The following is a 16,521-nucleotide window of genomic DNA, read 5'->3' on the forward strand; positions in this document are numbered from 1 at the left end:
TTCACCCTTTTTAAATTTGATTACAATTAATTTTCAAAGTCAGAATTTGGAATGAAAATAGAAAATGAAAAAATACAGTAGTTAATTAATAACAAAAGCAAAAGCTGAAAATAAATGAATAAAATTAATAAAAAAACAGTAAAAGAAATATAAAAAGAAAAATAAATAAATAAAAAAAAATACTAATTAGCGAATAAATAAAAGAGTTAATAAGTTATATTGATTTCATTTCATTTTTATATTCAAAAATATCACAATCTAAATCAAATAAACTGTTTTTACTAAAGATTAAGCTTCAAATTTGAGAGTTTAACACACTTTTCTAAACCAGAACCTAAGTCTGATGCACCTTAAGCATTAATATAATTTGAACTTTTTAAATATTTAAGAAATAATATATTTTTAATTAGTTAGTTAGAAGGAAAACATTAATATAAAATGTGGAATAATAAGAAATTAATTAATTAATTAATAATAAAAGTAAAAGTTGAAAATCAAAAAATAAATTAATAAGCAAACAATAAAGAAATTAAAAAAGAAAAATAAATCAAATATAAATCTACTAAATTAATAAATTAAAAGAGATAGTTAGTTAGTTAGTTAGTTAGTTAGTTAGTTAGTTAATTATGTTGTTTTCAATTCGTTTTTATATTCAAAAATATCACAATCCAAAACAAATAAACTGTTTTTACTTCAGGTTAAGAGTCAAATTTAAGAGATTAACGCACTTTCCTAAACCTGAACTTAAGTCTAATACACCTTAAACACCAATTTAGTTGCTACTTTTTAAAAATTAAAGAAATTATTTATAGCTAATTAATTAGTTAGCTAGAAGGAAAAATGAAGATAAAATGTGAAATAATGAGAAATTAATTAATAACTCATAATAAAAGCAAAAGTTGAAAATAAATAAATGAGTAAAATTAATAAATAAACAAAAAAACAATAAAAGAAATAAAAAAAAGAAAAATAAATCAAATAAAAAAATAATAAGTTAATAAATTAAAAGAGGTTGTTAGCTAGTTAGTTATATTGCTTTTAATTCATTTTTAATTTCAAAAATATCACAACCCAAAACAAATAAACTGATTTTACTTAAGCTAAAGTGTCAAATTTGAGAGATTAAGGCACTTTCCTAAACTTGAAAATAAGTTTGATGCACCTTAAGAACCAATTTAATTTGAACTTTTTAAATATTTAAGAAATAATATAGAGTTAATTAGTTTGCTATAAGGAAAAAATGAAAATAAAATGTATAATAATGAGAAATTAATAATAAAAGTAAAAGTTTAAAATGTGTAAAATTAATAAACAAATAATAATAAAAATAATAAAAAAAAAGATAAATCAAATTAAAAACTTCTAAGTTAATAAATTAAAAGAGTTAATTAGTTAGTTAATTTAGTTATATTGTTTTCAATTCATTTTTATATTTAAAAAATATCACAACTCAAAACTAATAAAGTGTTTTTACTCCAGGTTAAGTGTCAAATTTGAAAGATTAAGGCACTTTCCTAAACCTGAACCTAAGTCTGATGCACCCTAAGCACCAATTTAGTTGCTGCTTTTTAAATATAAAAGAAATAATATATATTTAATTAGTTGGTTACTTAGTGAGCTAGAAGGAAAAAATTAAGATAAAATATGAAATAATGAGAAATTAATAAAAAAGCAAAAGTTGAAAATAAATAAATGAGTAAAATTAATAAACAAATAAAAAATAAAAGAAATAAAAAAAAGAAGAATAAATCAAATAAAATACTAACAAGTTAATAAATTAAAAGAGATTATTAGTTAGTTAGTTATATTGTTTTCAATTCATTTTTATAATCAAAATTATCACAAGCCAAAACAAATAAACTGTTTTTACTTCAGGTAAAGAGTCAAATTTGAGAGACTAAGGCACTTTCCTAAACCTGAACCTAAGTCTGATGCACCCTAATCACTAATTTAGTTCCAACTTTTTAAATATTTAAGAAATAATATATATTTAGTTACTTACTTAGAAAAAAAAAATGAAGATAAAATGTGAAATAATAAGAAATTAATTTATTTATTAATAATAATAAATGCAAAAGTTGAAAATGAAATACTAAAAGAAATAAAATAAAGAAAAATAGATAAAATAAAAAAAAATAAATAAAAAATTATAAGAGGTAGTTAGTTATATTGTTTTCAATTTATTTTTTATTCAAAAATATCTCAATCCAAAACAAATAAACAATTTTTACCCAAGATAAAGTGTCAAATTTGAGAGATTAGTGCAGTCAGCTAAAAAAAAACCTAAGACTTAAGCATCTTTATCATCAATTTTTATATTACTACTCATATGTTTATGAAAAAATGTAGAGTTAATTTGTTATTTGGAAGGATAAATTGAAGTAAAAGTATGAAATAATAAGAAATGAATGAATTAATTTGTAATTAAATAAAATATTATTTAAATTGACAAATAAACAAAAAAAAATTAAAAGCTGAATAAAAAAAGGAAAATAAATCAAATAACAATATTTTAAATAAATTAAAAGAGTTAGTTAGTTTTTTATTTAGTAATATTGTTTTCAATTCCTTTTGAAATTAAAAAATGTTATTATCAGATATAAATAAACTGTTTTTACGATATATTGAGTTCCAAATTTTAGAGATTAACTTTCTTTGCTAAATAAAAACCTAAGCTTTAGGCATCTTATTTATTAATTTATTGTGTGCTTTTTAAATATTAAAGAATAAATTTATAGTTAATTAGTTAGTTAGTTAGTTAGTTAGTTAGTTAGTTAGTTACAAGGAAAAAATGAAAAAAAAGAAAAGAAATAAGTTAACTAATAAAAATGTAAATGTTACAAACCAAAAAAATAAGTCGATTTAAAGAGCAAAAAAAAATCAGAAGAAAAGAAATAAATTATCTATAAGCAAATAAATAAATAAACTGTTTTTACTCAAGATTAAGTGCCAAATTAGAGAGATTAGCGCACTTTCCTAAATCATAGCCTAATGCTAATTAGCCAATTGCTTTAACTTAATTTTTACTTTTTTAATATTGAAGAAAAAATAAAAAAAAAGCTAATTGGTTAGATAGAAGGAAAAAATGAAAATAAAAAAATTATAAAAAAAATTAATTACTTAATAAAATCAAAAATCAAAATTGAAAATGAATTAAATTAATAAACAAACAACAAAAGAAAATTAAAGCAAATTAAAAAAAAGTAAAATAAAAGTAAATAAAAAGCTAATAAATTAATTAAAATAGTTAGTTAGTTATATATATTCTATTTAATTTATTTTTATATTGAAAATATCATAATCCAAAATAAACAAAAAAATAAATAAACTGTTTTTACTTTAGATTAAGTTTCAAATTTTTGAGATTAATGCACTTTCTTAAACCAGAACCTAAGTATGATGCACCTAAAACATCTATATTATTATCCCTTTTTAAATATTGAAGAATAATGTATATTTAATTAGTTAGTTAGTTAATTAGAAGGAAAAAATAAAGTTAAAATGTGAAATAATAAGAAATTAATTAATAAATTAATTAAGAATAAAAGCAAAAGCTGAAAATGTAAAAAGAGTCTAATTAACAAAGGAAAAATGTAAAAATTTAAGATAAATAAAAAAAATATAAATCAAATAAAAAGCTAATAAATAAATAAAAATAATATAGCACTTCCAGTAAATGGAATTCCGCCATCTGGGATTGCTAAGATGGCGGAATTCCAATTTAATCTTAATTAAAAATAAAAACCTAAGAAATGAAATGGGAGATATTTAGAGAATTAAATAAACTCTACAATAAATAAAATTTTTATGTTTTTAACTTCAATTTTATTTAATTTAATTATTGAATTTTTATATCTCATTTTGAATTTATATTAATTAATTCTATCATTCATTTCATTTTTGTAAGCAATTAAAATTTTTAATAACTTTAAATCTCAAAGTTATGAATCAATAAAGATGTCTAAGATAAATTGTTTTTAAAATGTTTAACTTTATATTAATTATAATAAACTATTGCTTAATTTGAATAAAAATAAGTAGATTTACTTATGGATTAAAATCTATTCGCAAATAATAATTCACTTAAAGTTATGGAAAAATTACAAATTTTGAAATTTTTGATTAGACTTAAAAAATAAAAAAATAATTAAGATTTATTTCGGGGAGAAAATATCAATTTCTTAAATCATATATCAATGTTTGATGTTATTTGAATAATTTATTTTAAAAATAAATTAAAATAAAATTTATTTTTTTTATTATACCAGAATTTAAGATCTAAGTGATGAACTAACCTTTTTGCTATACATTCCTAGATTTTAGACAGATTACTGTAACCTTTAAAATCGTACTTATCTAATCTGACTTCATTTTGTTTGCTTGTGTAGTTAAATTTAAGAAAAGATTGTCTGAATTTTGAAATCATCAAATTAGACTCAGTAAAATCCAATTTGTCCTTTATTGCATAAATGAACTAACTTTCTAATTTTATTCTTAATTCATTTAATTGTTTAGTTAGTCCAAAAGAATCGATTCTATTCTAAGGAGTTTTTTCAAGCATTTTAATTATAATTTAGTTAATATCTTAATATAAAGCGTTTTTGCTTATATAGTTAGGTAGCTTTCCATTTCTGATAAAAGCACAATCTCCATCTTCAAGAAACTTTCCAAGGGTTAATTCAAGGAGAATAATTCCTAAGCCATAAATGTCATACTTTAAATAAAAATTCATTTAAAAATAAGTAAATATATAATATAATCCTTTAATAAATTTACTTTGATATTGAAGAAGCCATTATCTTCTTTTATTTCAGGAGCTGCATACTTTCTTGTAAATCCTTTTAGCTTTTTAATATTAAGAATGTAAAATATAAATAAGTAAATTTATAGAAATAGCTTCTAATATATAAAGAGTAAAAATTATTTTATATATTTTAGAAAAATGGAAAACCTTTGATAAATTTGAATAAATTAAATGCTTTAAAAGCAAGTGTTGAAATTCTAAAAATAAATAGTGCTGAAACTAATTTGAGTAGTAATTAAGTTTGAAAAATAAATAAATTAATTAATTAATTACATTATAAGTTTTTGATCCATCTTTAAATGATTTAGACTCTCCGTAATCACCTTGAAGATTAAAAATAAGAATTAAGGTAATAATAAACTTATAAATAGTATAAAATTCAAGTCAATAAGATTAAAAGCAAATTATATTTATTTGAAATATTTATTTATTAAGAAATATATATATTTAAAAACTCAAACTATTATTTTGTATATTAATCATTAAACTATTAAACTGCAAACATGCATTTATAAAAAGAATGAATATTTAAAAAATAAGTGTAAAATTATAATAAATTCTAATAATTTGATACTACACTTAAAAATATTTTATTTTTTCAAAAGAATAAAGTAGTTTTTTATATTTAAAAATATGTGAATAAAAAAAAAATTGAGAAAAACTTTTCAAAAAAATTAAATCTATCGATTGCAATCACATTTTTAGAAGGGGGAAGATTAAATTAACTTACAATATATTTTGTTTGCTTGTTTGAAAAGTTTCTTAATCCAAAAATTTAAAAATAAAATAAAATTTTAAATAACATTAAAAATTTACATAGATTAAAACATTTTTCTTAGCTATCATATAGGATATTCTCTGGTTTAATGTCAGAGTGAATCAGATTATTTTACTAAATTTTTTCAAAGACTGTTGACATCTGAATAGCAAAACCAACTATTTAGTTGAGTGGTAGTGTTTTTTTTTAATCAAAGAAGCTTTACATTATGTCTTTAAGATTGCCTAAAAATTTGAATATTTTTAAAAACTAAAAGGAAAAAAATATGAATTTTTACATGAGTATTTTTTAGAAATCTGATAGTATTTAGTTTTTTTTTCATTTAAAAACTCTTCGATAGTTTTAAAGACATAAGGAGTATCCTTTAACAGTTTCATTATTTTTTCTTCTTCTTTGATTTTTTCAAATTTAGGTTTGCTACATTTGACAGCAACTATTTCTTCATTGTACTTAGCTTCAAAAACACATCCATTACCGCCTTGTGAAATGTAGGATGTTAAGTATATCTTCTTCTTTTGAAGCTCATTGTAAATCGATGTTAGTTCATCTGTATCAAATATCATATTCTCTTTATGTTCCTCTTAGTAGTCCTCAAAAATTTCTTAAAATTTTTCTTCAGGTGCCTAATATTTAAGCTCGATGTCTTGTTATTATTGCATGATTAGTAACAATTGCTAATATATAAAATAATTATAATGTTTAACGAATAAGAATAAAAAAATTTTTTTTTAATTTAAATAATATATTTTATTTTATAACGAAATCTTTTTTATTTACCTTTTTTATTCCTTTCAATTAAATTCTTTGTTTTTTTCTTAATTAAATTATAAAAATTTCTTAATTAAAAAAGTATAAAAATTATTAGCTAATTTAATTAAAGTTATTTTCCCCAAAAACTTCAAAATCAAATTTATTTTTCTTACATAATAATTTAAATGTAAATAAATTCATATCAAGCAAATTCACTTCATCATAAAATAATATTTATTTATTTATTTATTTTAGATTTGATTTATTTATAAAAGCTAAACAAAAAAGAAAACAATAATTTTTAAAATTTACCAGATATAAATCTAGTTTTTAGAAATTAAAAGATTAATCATCTTTATTAAAAATATATTATAGGCAAATAAAAATTTTCTAATATTTTATCAAAATATTTCCCTTTAAACCAATAAATTATCTTCTCATAAATGAAATAAAAAAGCATAATTTACTTAATTTTTATTTTACCTTTAATTCAATTTTTTTTTGTTGTTTTTTTTATAATAATCTGTTATTAAATATATTTTTAAATTATTTTTTTTGACCTTAAGTTTTCGAGTTGCAAGAAATTTTAAAAAATTCTAGCATATTCTATTGGGATATCTAAGTAATAGCATTGAAAAATACAAAAAATACTGATGATATTAAAAAATGTTTTATCTACATTTAATAAATTAAGGAGTTTATCTATTTACAAATTTAACTTTAATTAATGAAATTAAAAATTTTTGTAAATTTAACTTTAAATTTATAAAATCAGCTTGTTGAAAATAAAAAAATCATATTAGGTTTCATTTACCATTTTATTAAAAAAAGTATTTTATTCAATGAAAGTAAATATATTAAAAATTGGCATGAAAAATTAAAAATTTATTCCCATAAATACATTAATTTATTAATGAATAATGATTAATAATTTATTTTATTAAAAAATAAAGTTATTTGTGTATGTAATAAAAGACCATAAATTCATTCAAAAGAAAGTTTTATTTTTAAATAATATAAATAAAAACAATTTATAAAATTAATTATTATTCAAATTTATTCAGTTTACATTTTAATTAATCACTTTGTTTTATAGCCCTTTGCAATTTTAAAAAATAGTCATCGCTATTTATTAGCAATGATTTAATTAATATTTAGAAATTATACATAATTTAATTAAAGATTATGTATATTTTTAAATTTTATTTTCTGAAATATTTTGATGCATTTAATGAATGAAAAATAGTTAGTATGTCATCAAAATATTTATTTATAAATTTTGCTGAAATCGATTTTGTTTTTGAAGAAACAGGAGGGTTTGTTTAAGAGGAATTAATTTATTTAACTAAATTTTATTTTTGTATTTTTTTAATTTATTTACTAACAAAAATATAAATGATATTTATAATAAAAAACAATAATAAAATCTAATATATTTTAGGTTAAAAAAACTTTTTCAAAATATTAAAAAATAAAAAAACCTATAATATTCAATTATTAAAGCATTTAATTTTTATTAGTCCTTATTTCGCCATTTGCTTATCACCAGAATTTTTTTTTAAAGACAACTAATCTTTTTGATTTAAGACACTTTTTTATTACTTTGAATTTTTATGATTCATTAATTGACCTAAAAATTTATAATAAATTTGTGTAAATTTTAAATTAAAAATTATATCTTAAATTAATAAATAAATAAAATAACATTAGTGGAATAAAAAAGATAAAAAATAAATCAAATAAAACTTATTAAATAAATTCAAAGTACTTTTTTGTTTTAAATTAGTTTTTGTAATTAAAAATATAACAATTTAAAACAAATAAACTGTTTTTACTAAAGTTCAAGTGTCAAATTTGAGAGATTAATACAATTTGCTAAACCAGAGACTAAGCCTGATGCACCCTTTGGAGTAATATAATTTTTTCTTTTGAAATATTAAAGAAAAAATTTTTTATTAAATAGTTAATTAGAAGGAAACAATGAAGAATTAATATGAAATAAATAGATAGATCAGTTAATAATAAAATCAAAAGTTGAAAATAAAATGATGTGTTAAATAAACAAAGAAGGAACAAAAAAATAAGCAAGCACAATAAAAAGAAAAAGAAAAAAGTGCTTTATTGTTTTTAATTAGTTTTTAAAATTAAAAATATCACAATCCAAAACAAATAAATTGTTTTTACTCAAGAGAAAGTGTCAAATTTGAGAGATTAATGCAATTTGCAAAAGCAGAACCTAAGCCTGATGCACCCATTGCACCAATTTTATTGTCACTTTTTAAATATTGACATTAAATAGTTAATTATAAGGAAACAATTAAGAAAGAATATGAAATAATAAGATAGATTAGTTAAAAATAAAAGCAAAAGTTGAAAATAAATTGATGATTTAAATAAATAAAGAAAAAACAAAAAAAAAGCACAATAAAAAGAAAAAGAAAAAAGAGCTTTATTATTTTTAATTAGTTTTTATAATTAATATCACAATCCAAAACAAATAAACTGTTTTTACTAAAACTTAAGTGTCAAATTTGAGAGATTAATGCAATTTGCTAAAGCAGAACCTAAGCCTGATGCACCTTTATCACCAATTTTATTGTTACTTTTTAAATATTGAAGAATAAATATATCATTAAATAGTTAATTAGAAAGAAGCAATGAAGAAAGAATATGAAATAATAAGATAGATTAGTTAATAATAAAAGCAAAAGTTGAAAATAAAATGATTCGATAAATAAACAAAGAATAAAGAAAGAACAAAAGAAAAGTTAAAAAGGAGCTGTATTGTTTTAAATTTGCTTTTATAATTAAAAATATCACAATCCAAAAAAACAAATAAACTGTATTTACTAAAACTTAAGTGTCAAATTTGAGAGATTAATGCAATTTGCTAAACCAGAACCTAAGCCTGATGCTCCAATTGCACCAATTTAATTGTCACTTTTTAAATATTGAAAAAAAAATATATCATTAAATAGTTAATTAGAAGCAAAAAATGAAGAAAGAATATGAAATAATAAGATAAAGTAGTTAATAATAAAAGCAAAAGTTAAAAGTAAATTGATGAGTTAAATAAACAAAGAAAGAACAAAAAAAAGTAAGCACAATAAAATAAAAAGAAAAAAGTGCTTTATTATTTTAAATTAGTTTTTATAATTAAAAATATCACAATCTAGAACAAATAAACTGTTTTTACTCAAGGTTAAGTGTCAAATTTGAGAGATTAATGCAATTAGCTAAACCAAAACCTAAGCCTGATGCACCTTCATCACCAATTTAATTTCGACTTTTTTAATATTGAAGAAATAATAATACCATTAAATAGTTAATTAGAAGAAAACAATCAAGAAAGAATATGAAATAAAAAGATAGATTAGTTAATAATAAAAGCAAAAGTTGAAAATAAAATGATTTGTTAAATAAACTAAGAAAGAATAGCAAGCACAAAAAAAGAAAAAGAAAAAAGAGCTTTATTATTTTAAATTAGTTTTTATAATAAAAAATATCACAATCCAAAACAAATAAATTATTTTTACTTTAGACAAAGTGTCAAATTTGAGAGATTAATGCAATTTGCTAAACCAGAGCCTAAGCCTGATGCACCTTCATCACCAATTTTATTTTCACTTATTAAATATTGAAAAAAAATATATAATTAAATAAATAGTTAATTAGAAGGAAACAATAAAGAAAGAATATCAAATAAAAAGATAGATTAGCTAATAATAAAAGCAAAAGTTGAAAATAAAATGATCAGTTAAATAAACAAAGAAAGAACAAAAAAAAAAGCAAGCACAATAAAAAGAAAAAGAAAAAATAGCTTTATTGTTTTTAATTAGTTTTTATAATTAAAAATATCACATCTAAAACAAATAAACTGTTTTTACTAAAGCTTAAGTGTCAAATTTGAGAGATTAATGCAATTTGCTAAACCAGAACCTAAGCCTGATGCACCAATTGCACCAATTTAATTGTAACTTTTTAAATATTGAAGAACAAATATATCATAAAATAGTTAATTAGAAGTAAAAAATGACTAAAGAATATTAAATAATAAGATAGATTAGTTAATAATAAAATCAAAAGTTGAAAATAAAACGATATGTTAAATAAACAAAGAAAGTACAAAAAAAAAAGCAAGCACAATAAAAAGAAAAAGAAAAAAGAGCTTAATTGTTTTAAATTAGTTTTTATAATTAAAAATATCACAATCTAAAACAAATAATCTATTTTTACTCAAGAGAAAGTGTCAAATTTGAGAGATTAATGCAATTTGCTAAACCAGAACCTAAGCCAGATGCACCTTCATCACCAATTTAATTTTATCTTTTGAAACATTGAAGAATAAATATATCTTTAAATGTTAGTTAGAAGGAAAAAATGAAGAAAGTCTATGAAAAAGTAATATAGATTAGTTAATAATAAAAGCAAAAGTTGAAAATAAAACGACGTGTTAAATAAACAAAGAGAGAACAAAAAAAAAAAGCAAGCACTATAAAAAGAAAAAGGAGCTGTATCGTTTTAAATTAGTTTTTATAATTAAAAATATAACAATCTAAAACAAATAAACTGTTTTTACTAAAGGTTAAGTGTCAAATTTGAGAGATTAATGCAATTTGCTAAACCAGAACCTAAGCCAGATGCACCTTCATCACCAATTTTATTTTTACTTTTTAAAAATTGAAGAAAAATTATATCATTTAATAGTTAATTAGAAGGAAAAAATGAAGAAAGAATATGAAATAATTAGATAGATTAGTTAATAATTAAAGCAAAAGTTGAAAATAAAATGATGATTTAAATAAACAAAGAAAGAACAAAAAAAAAAGCAAACACAATAAAAATAAAAAGAAAAAAGAGCTTTATTATTTTAAATTAGTTTTTATAATTAAAGATATCACAATCCAAAACAAATAAACTATTTTTACTTTAGATAAAGTGTCAAATTTAAGAAATTAATGCAATTTGCTAAACCAAAACCTAAGCCTGATGCACCTTAATCACCAATTTAATTGTCACTTTTTTAATATTGAAGAAATAATATTTCATTAAATAGTTTATTTAGAAGGAAAAAATAAAAAAAGAATATGAAATAATAAGATAGATTTATAGTTAATAATAAAATCAAAAGTTAAAAATAAAATGATGTGTAAATAAACAAAGAAAGAACAAAAAAAAAGCAAATACATAAAAATAAAAAGAAAAAAGAGCTTTATTGTTTTAAATTTGTTTTTAAAATTAAAATATCACAATTCAAAACAAATAAACTGTTTTTACTTAAGAGAAAATGTTAAATTTAAGAGATTAATGCAATTTGCTAAACCAGAACCTAAGCCTGATGCACCTATTGCATCAATTCTATTGTCACTTTTTTAATATTGAAGAAAAAATACATCATTAAATAGTTAATTAGAAGGAAAAATGAAGAAAGAATATGAAATAATAAAGAGATTAGTTAATAATAAAAGCAAAAGTTGAAAATAAATTGATGAGTTCAATAAACAAAGAAAGAATAAAAAAAAAAGCAAGCACAATAAAAAGAAAAAGAGCTTTAATGTTTTAAATTTATTTTAATAATTATAAATATCACAATCCAAAACAAATAAACTGTTTTTACTCAAGAATAAGTGTCAAATTTGAGAGATTAATGCAATTTGCTAAACCAGAAACCAAGCCTGCACCCATTGCACCAATTGAATTTCGACTTTTTAAATATTGAAGAAAAAATATATCATTAAATAGTTAATTAGAAGGAAAAAATGAAGAAAGAATATGAAATAATAAGATAGATTAGTTAATAATAAAAGCGAAAGTTGAAAATAAATTAATGAGTTAAATAAACAAAGAAAGAACCAAAAAAAAACAAGCACAATTAAAAGAAAAAAAGAGAGCTTTATTGTTTTAAATTAGTTTTTATAATTAAAAATATGAAAATCCAAAACAAATAAACTGTTTTTACTAAAGCTTAAGTGTCAAATTTGAAAGATTAATGCAATTTGCTAAAGCAGAACATAAGCTTGATGCACCCATTGCACCAATTTAATTGTAACTTTTTTAATATTGAAGAAAAAATATATCATAAAATAGTTAATTAGAAGTAAAAAATGAAGAAAGAATTTGAAATAATAAGATAGATTAATTAGTTAATAATAAAAGCAAAAGTTGAAAATAAAATGATAAGTTAAATAAACAAAGAAAGAACAAAAAAAAAAGTACAATAAAAAGAAAAAGAAAAAAGAGCTTAATTATTTTAAATTAATTTTTATAATTAAAAATATCACAATCTAAAACAAATAAACTGTTTTTACTCAAGAGAAAGTGTCAAATTTGAAAGATTAATGCAATTTGCTAAAGCAGAACCTAAGTCTGATGCAGCCATTTCATCAATTGAATTCCAACTTTTTAAATATTGAAGAAAAAATATATAATTAAATAGTTAATTAGAAGTAAAAAATGAAGAAAGTATATGAAATAATAAAATAGATTAGTAAATAAAGTAAAAGTTGAAAATAAAATGATGAGTTAAATAAACAAAGAAAGAACAAAAAAAAATCAAGCACAATAAAAAGAAAAAAAAAAGATCTTTATTGTTTTAAATTTGTTTTTATAATTAAAAATATCGCAATCCAAAACAAATAAACTGTTTTTACTCAAAAGAAAGTGTCAAATTTGAGAGATTAATGCAATTTGCTAAACCAGAACTTAAGCCTGATGTACCTTTATTACCAATTTTATTGTAACTTTTTAAATATTGAAGAATAAATATATTATTAAATAGTTAATTAGAAGGAAAAAATGAAGAAAGAATATGAAATAATTAGATAGATTAGTTAATAATAAAAGCAAAAGTTGAAAATAAATTGATGAGTTAAATAAACAAAGAAAGAACAAAATAAAAAGTAAGAACAATTAAAAGAAAAAAAAAGAGCTTTATTGTTTTAAATTAGTTTTTATTATTAAAAATATCACAATCTAAAATAAATAAACTGTTTTTACTTAAGAAAAAGTGTCAAATTTGAGAGATTAATGCAATTTACTAAACCAGAACCTAAGCCTGATCCACCTTTATCACCAATTTTATTGTTACTTTTTATATATTGAAGAATAAATACATCATTAAATAATTAATTAGAAAGTAACAATGAAGAAAGAATATGAAATAAAAAGATAGATTAGTTAATAATAAAATCAAAAGTTGAAAATAAAATGATGTGTTAAATAAACAAAGAAAGAACAAAAAAAAAAGCAAGCACAATAAAAATAAAAAGAAAAAAGAGCTTTATTATTTTTAATTAGTTTTTATAATTTAAAATATCATAATCCAAAACAAATAAACAGTTTTTACTAAAGCTTAAGTGTCAAATTTGAGAGATTTATGCAATTTGCTAAACCAGAACCTAAGCCTGATGAACCTTCATCACCAATTTTATTGTCACTTTTTAAATATTGAAAAATATTTATATCATTAAATAAATAGTTAATTAGAAGGAAAAATGAAGAAAGAATATGAAATAATTAGATAGATTAGTTAATAGTAAAAGCGAAAATTGAAAATAAAATGATGAGTTAAATAAACAAAGAAAGAACAAAAAAAAAAACAAGCACAATAAAAAGAAAAAGAAAAAAGAGCTTTATTGTTTTAAATTAGTTTTTGTAATTAAAAATATCACAATCCAAAACAAATAATCTGTTTTTACTCAAGACAAAGTGTTAAATTTGAGAGATTAATGTAATTTGCTAAACAAGAACCTAAGCCTGATGCACCTTCATCACCAATTTAATTTCGACTTTTTAAATATTGAAGAAAAAATATATCATTAAATAGTTAATTAGAAGGAAAAAATGAAGAAAGAATATGAAATAATAATCTTTATTAGTTAATAATTAAAGCAAAGGTAGAAAATAAATTGATATGTTAAACAAAGAAAGAAAAGAAAAAAAACCAAGCACAATAAAAAGTAAAAGAAAAAAGAGCTGTATTGTTTTAAATTAGTTTTTATAATTAAAAATATAACAATTCAAAACAAATAAACTGTTATTACTAAAGCTTAAGCTTCAAATTTGAGAGATTAATGCAATTTGCTAAACCAGAACCTAAGCCTGACGCACCTTTATCACCAATTTAATTGTATCTTTTTAAATATTGAAGAATAAATATATCTTTAAATAGTTAATTAGAAGGAAAAAATGAAGAAAGAGTATGAAATAATAAGATAGATTAGTTAATAATAAAAACAAAAGTTGAAAATAAAATAAAGAAAGATCAAAATAAAAGCAAGCACAATATAAAGAAAAAGAAAAATGAGCTTTATTGTTTTAAATTAGTTTTTATAATTAAAAATATCACAATCTAAAACAAATAAACTGTTTTTACTTAAGAGAAAGTGTCAAATTTGAGAGATTAATGCAATTTGCTAAACCAGAACCTAAGCCTGATGCACCCATTGCATCAATTCTATTGTTACTTTTTTAATATTCAAGAAAAAATACATCATTAAATAGTTAATTAGAAGGAAAAAATGAAGAAATAATATGAAATAATAAAGAGATTAGTTAATAATAAAAGCAAAAGTTGAAAATAAAATGATGAGTTAAATAAACAAAAAAAGAGCAAAAAAAAGCAAGCACAATAATAAAAAAAAGAAGAAAGAGCTTTATTGTTTTAAATTAGTTTTTATAATTAAAAATATCACAATCCAAAACAAATAAACTGTTTTTACTCAAGCTTAAGTTTCAAATTTGAGAGATTAATGCAATTTGCTAAACCAGAACCTAAGCCTGATGCACCTTCATCATCAATTTAATTGCAACTTTTTAAATATTGAAGAACAAATATATCATTATATAGTTAATTAGAAGGAAAAAATGAAGAAAGAATATGAAATAATAAGATAAATTAGTTAATAGTAAAAGCAAAAGTTAAAAATAAAATGATGAGTTAAATAAACAAAAAAAAAAGCAAGCACAATAAAAAGAAAAAAAAAGAGCTTTATTGTTATAAATTAGTTTTTATAATTAAAAATATCACAATCTAAAACAAATAAACTGTTTTTACTTAAGAGAAAGTGTCAAATTTGAGAGATTAATGCAATTTGCTAAAGCAGAACCTAAGCCTGATGCACCCATTGCACCAATTTTATTGTTACTTTTTAAATATTGAAGAATAAATATATCTTTAAATAGTTAATTTGAAGGAAAAAATGAAGAAAGAATATGAAATAATAAGATAGATTAGTTGATTATAAAAGCAAAAGTTGAAAATAAAATTATGAGTTAAATAAACAAAGAAAGAGCAAAAAAAAAGCAAGCACAACAAAAAGAAAAAGAAAAAAGAGCTTTTTTATTTTTAATTAGTTTTTATAATTAAAAATATCACAATCCAAAAAAACAAATAAACTGTTTTTACTAAAGCCTAAGTGTCAAATTTGAGAGATTAATGCAATTTACTAAAGCAGAGCCTAAGACTGATGCACCTTCATCACCAATTTAATTGCTACTTTTTAAATATTGAAGAAAAAATATATCATTAAATAGAGTAAGTTGCCATACAAATTTACAAAAAAAAGCGAGTTTTTTTTACAGTAAAATTTTTCAAAATTTATTTTTTTCAAAAAAAAAATGATATGTTTGTTTTTAGAAAAAACTGTGTATATTATTTCAAATTTTGCATTTTGTGAATTAAAGCTTTCTAAAAACTCAAAAATAAAGCTGTTTTAAACTAATTTAGCTTATATTCAGATATATTACATTTCGCCTTTTATAAATTAAATAGGCATTTAACTCTAGTTATTTAGAAGGAAAAAATCAAGAAAATATATCAAATAGTAAGATTAATTAATAATTAATAAAATAAACAAAGAATGAAAAAAAAAAAATCATAATAAAAAGAAAAAGGAAAATACATCAAATAAATTAAAAGAGCTTTAATGTTTTAAATTAACTTTTATAATTAAAAATATTATAATCCAAAAAAAAATAAATTGCTTTTATTAAGTGTATGTTTTAATAGCAAAAAATGAAGAAAAAAATAAAATAATAAAAAATGAATAATAAATAAATAATTAAAAATTGAAATGAAAATTAAGTTAAAATAGCAAAAAAATTATTGTTTTAATAAAAATCAATATATAATGATGATAATTTCTATAATAAAAAATATTTATTCAAATAAATTGAAAATTTAATAACA

At 19.5% G+C, this 16,521-nt stretch overlaps 2 protein-coding genes across 2 annotated transcripts in view; both read right to left on the reverse strand. All coding sequences in view use genetic code 6, as the record gives it.

Annotated features, from left to right (window-relative positions):
- Positions 1-6,241, reverse strand: part of TTHERM_01344670 (kinase domain protein) — a gene marked incomplete at both ends in the record, with an annotated part of 8,195 nt that extends 1,954 nt beyond the window's left edge. The window contains 14 exons of the mRNA XM_001026867.3: positions 283-372; positions 693-782; positions 1,096-1,185; positions 1,475-1,564; positions 1,871-1,960; positions 2,232-2,321; positions 2,619-2,708; positions 2,937-3,026; positions 3,339-3,428; positions 4,266-4,714; positions 4,777-4,845; positions 5,078-5,127; positions 5,621-5,806; positions 5,860-6,241. Of these exons, the coding sequence (XP_001026867.3) occupies positions 283-372; positions 693-782; positions 1,096-1,185; positions 1,475-1,564; positions 1,871-1,960; positions 2,232-2,321; positions 2,619-2,708; positions 2,937-3,026; positions 3,339-3,428; positions 4,266-4,714; positions 4,777-4,845; positions 5,078-5,127; positions 5,621-5,806; positions 5,860-6,241 (1,946 nt within the window). The remainder of the gene's footprint in view (positions 1-282; positions 373-692; positions 783-1,095; positions 1,186-1,474; positions 1,565-1,870; positions 1,961-2,231; positions 2,322-2,618; positions 2,709-2,936; positions 3,027-3,338; positions 3,429-4,265; positions 4,715-4,776; positions 4,846-5,077; positions 5,128-5,620; positions 5,807-5,859) is intronic.
- A 1,633-nt stretch (positions 6,242-7,874) lies between these two features.
- On the reverse strand, positions 7,875-15,458 carry TTHERM_001344679 (kinase domain protein, putative; the record flags this gene model as incomplete). Its single annotated transcript, XM_012800778.1, has 23 exons — positions 7,875-7,962; positions 8,168-8,257; positions 8,517-8,606; positions 8,845-8,934; positions 9,183-9,272; positions 9,529-9,618; positions 9,869-9,958; positions 10,220-10,309; positions 10,569-10,658; positions 10,912-11,001; positions 11,261-11,350; positions 11,610-11,699; positions 11,950-12,036; positions 12,292-12,381; positions 12,641-12,730; positions 12,983-13,072; positions 13,329-13,418; positions 13,678-13,767; positions 14,030-14,119; positions 14,375-14,464; positions 14,707-14,796; positions 15,053-15,142; positions 15,388-15,458. 23 exons carry the CDS (start codon positions 15,456-15,458, stop codon positions 7,875-7,877), a joined length of 2,046 nt encoding a protein of 681 aa, XP_012656232.1.
- Positions 15,459-16,521: the final 1,063 nt, after the last annotated feature.

This window comes from Tetrahymena thermophila (assembly GCF_000189635.1).
Source record: "Tetrahymena thermophila SB210 genomic scaffold scf_8253934, whole genome shotgun sequence".
In the NCBI taxonomy this organism is placed as follows: Eukaryota; Ciliophora; class Oligohymenophorea; order Hymenostomatida; family Tetrahymenidae; genus Tetrahymena; species Tetrahymena thermophila.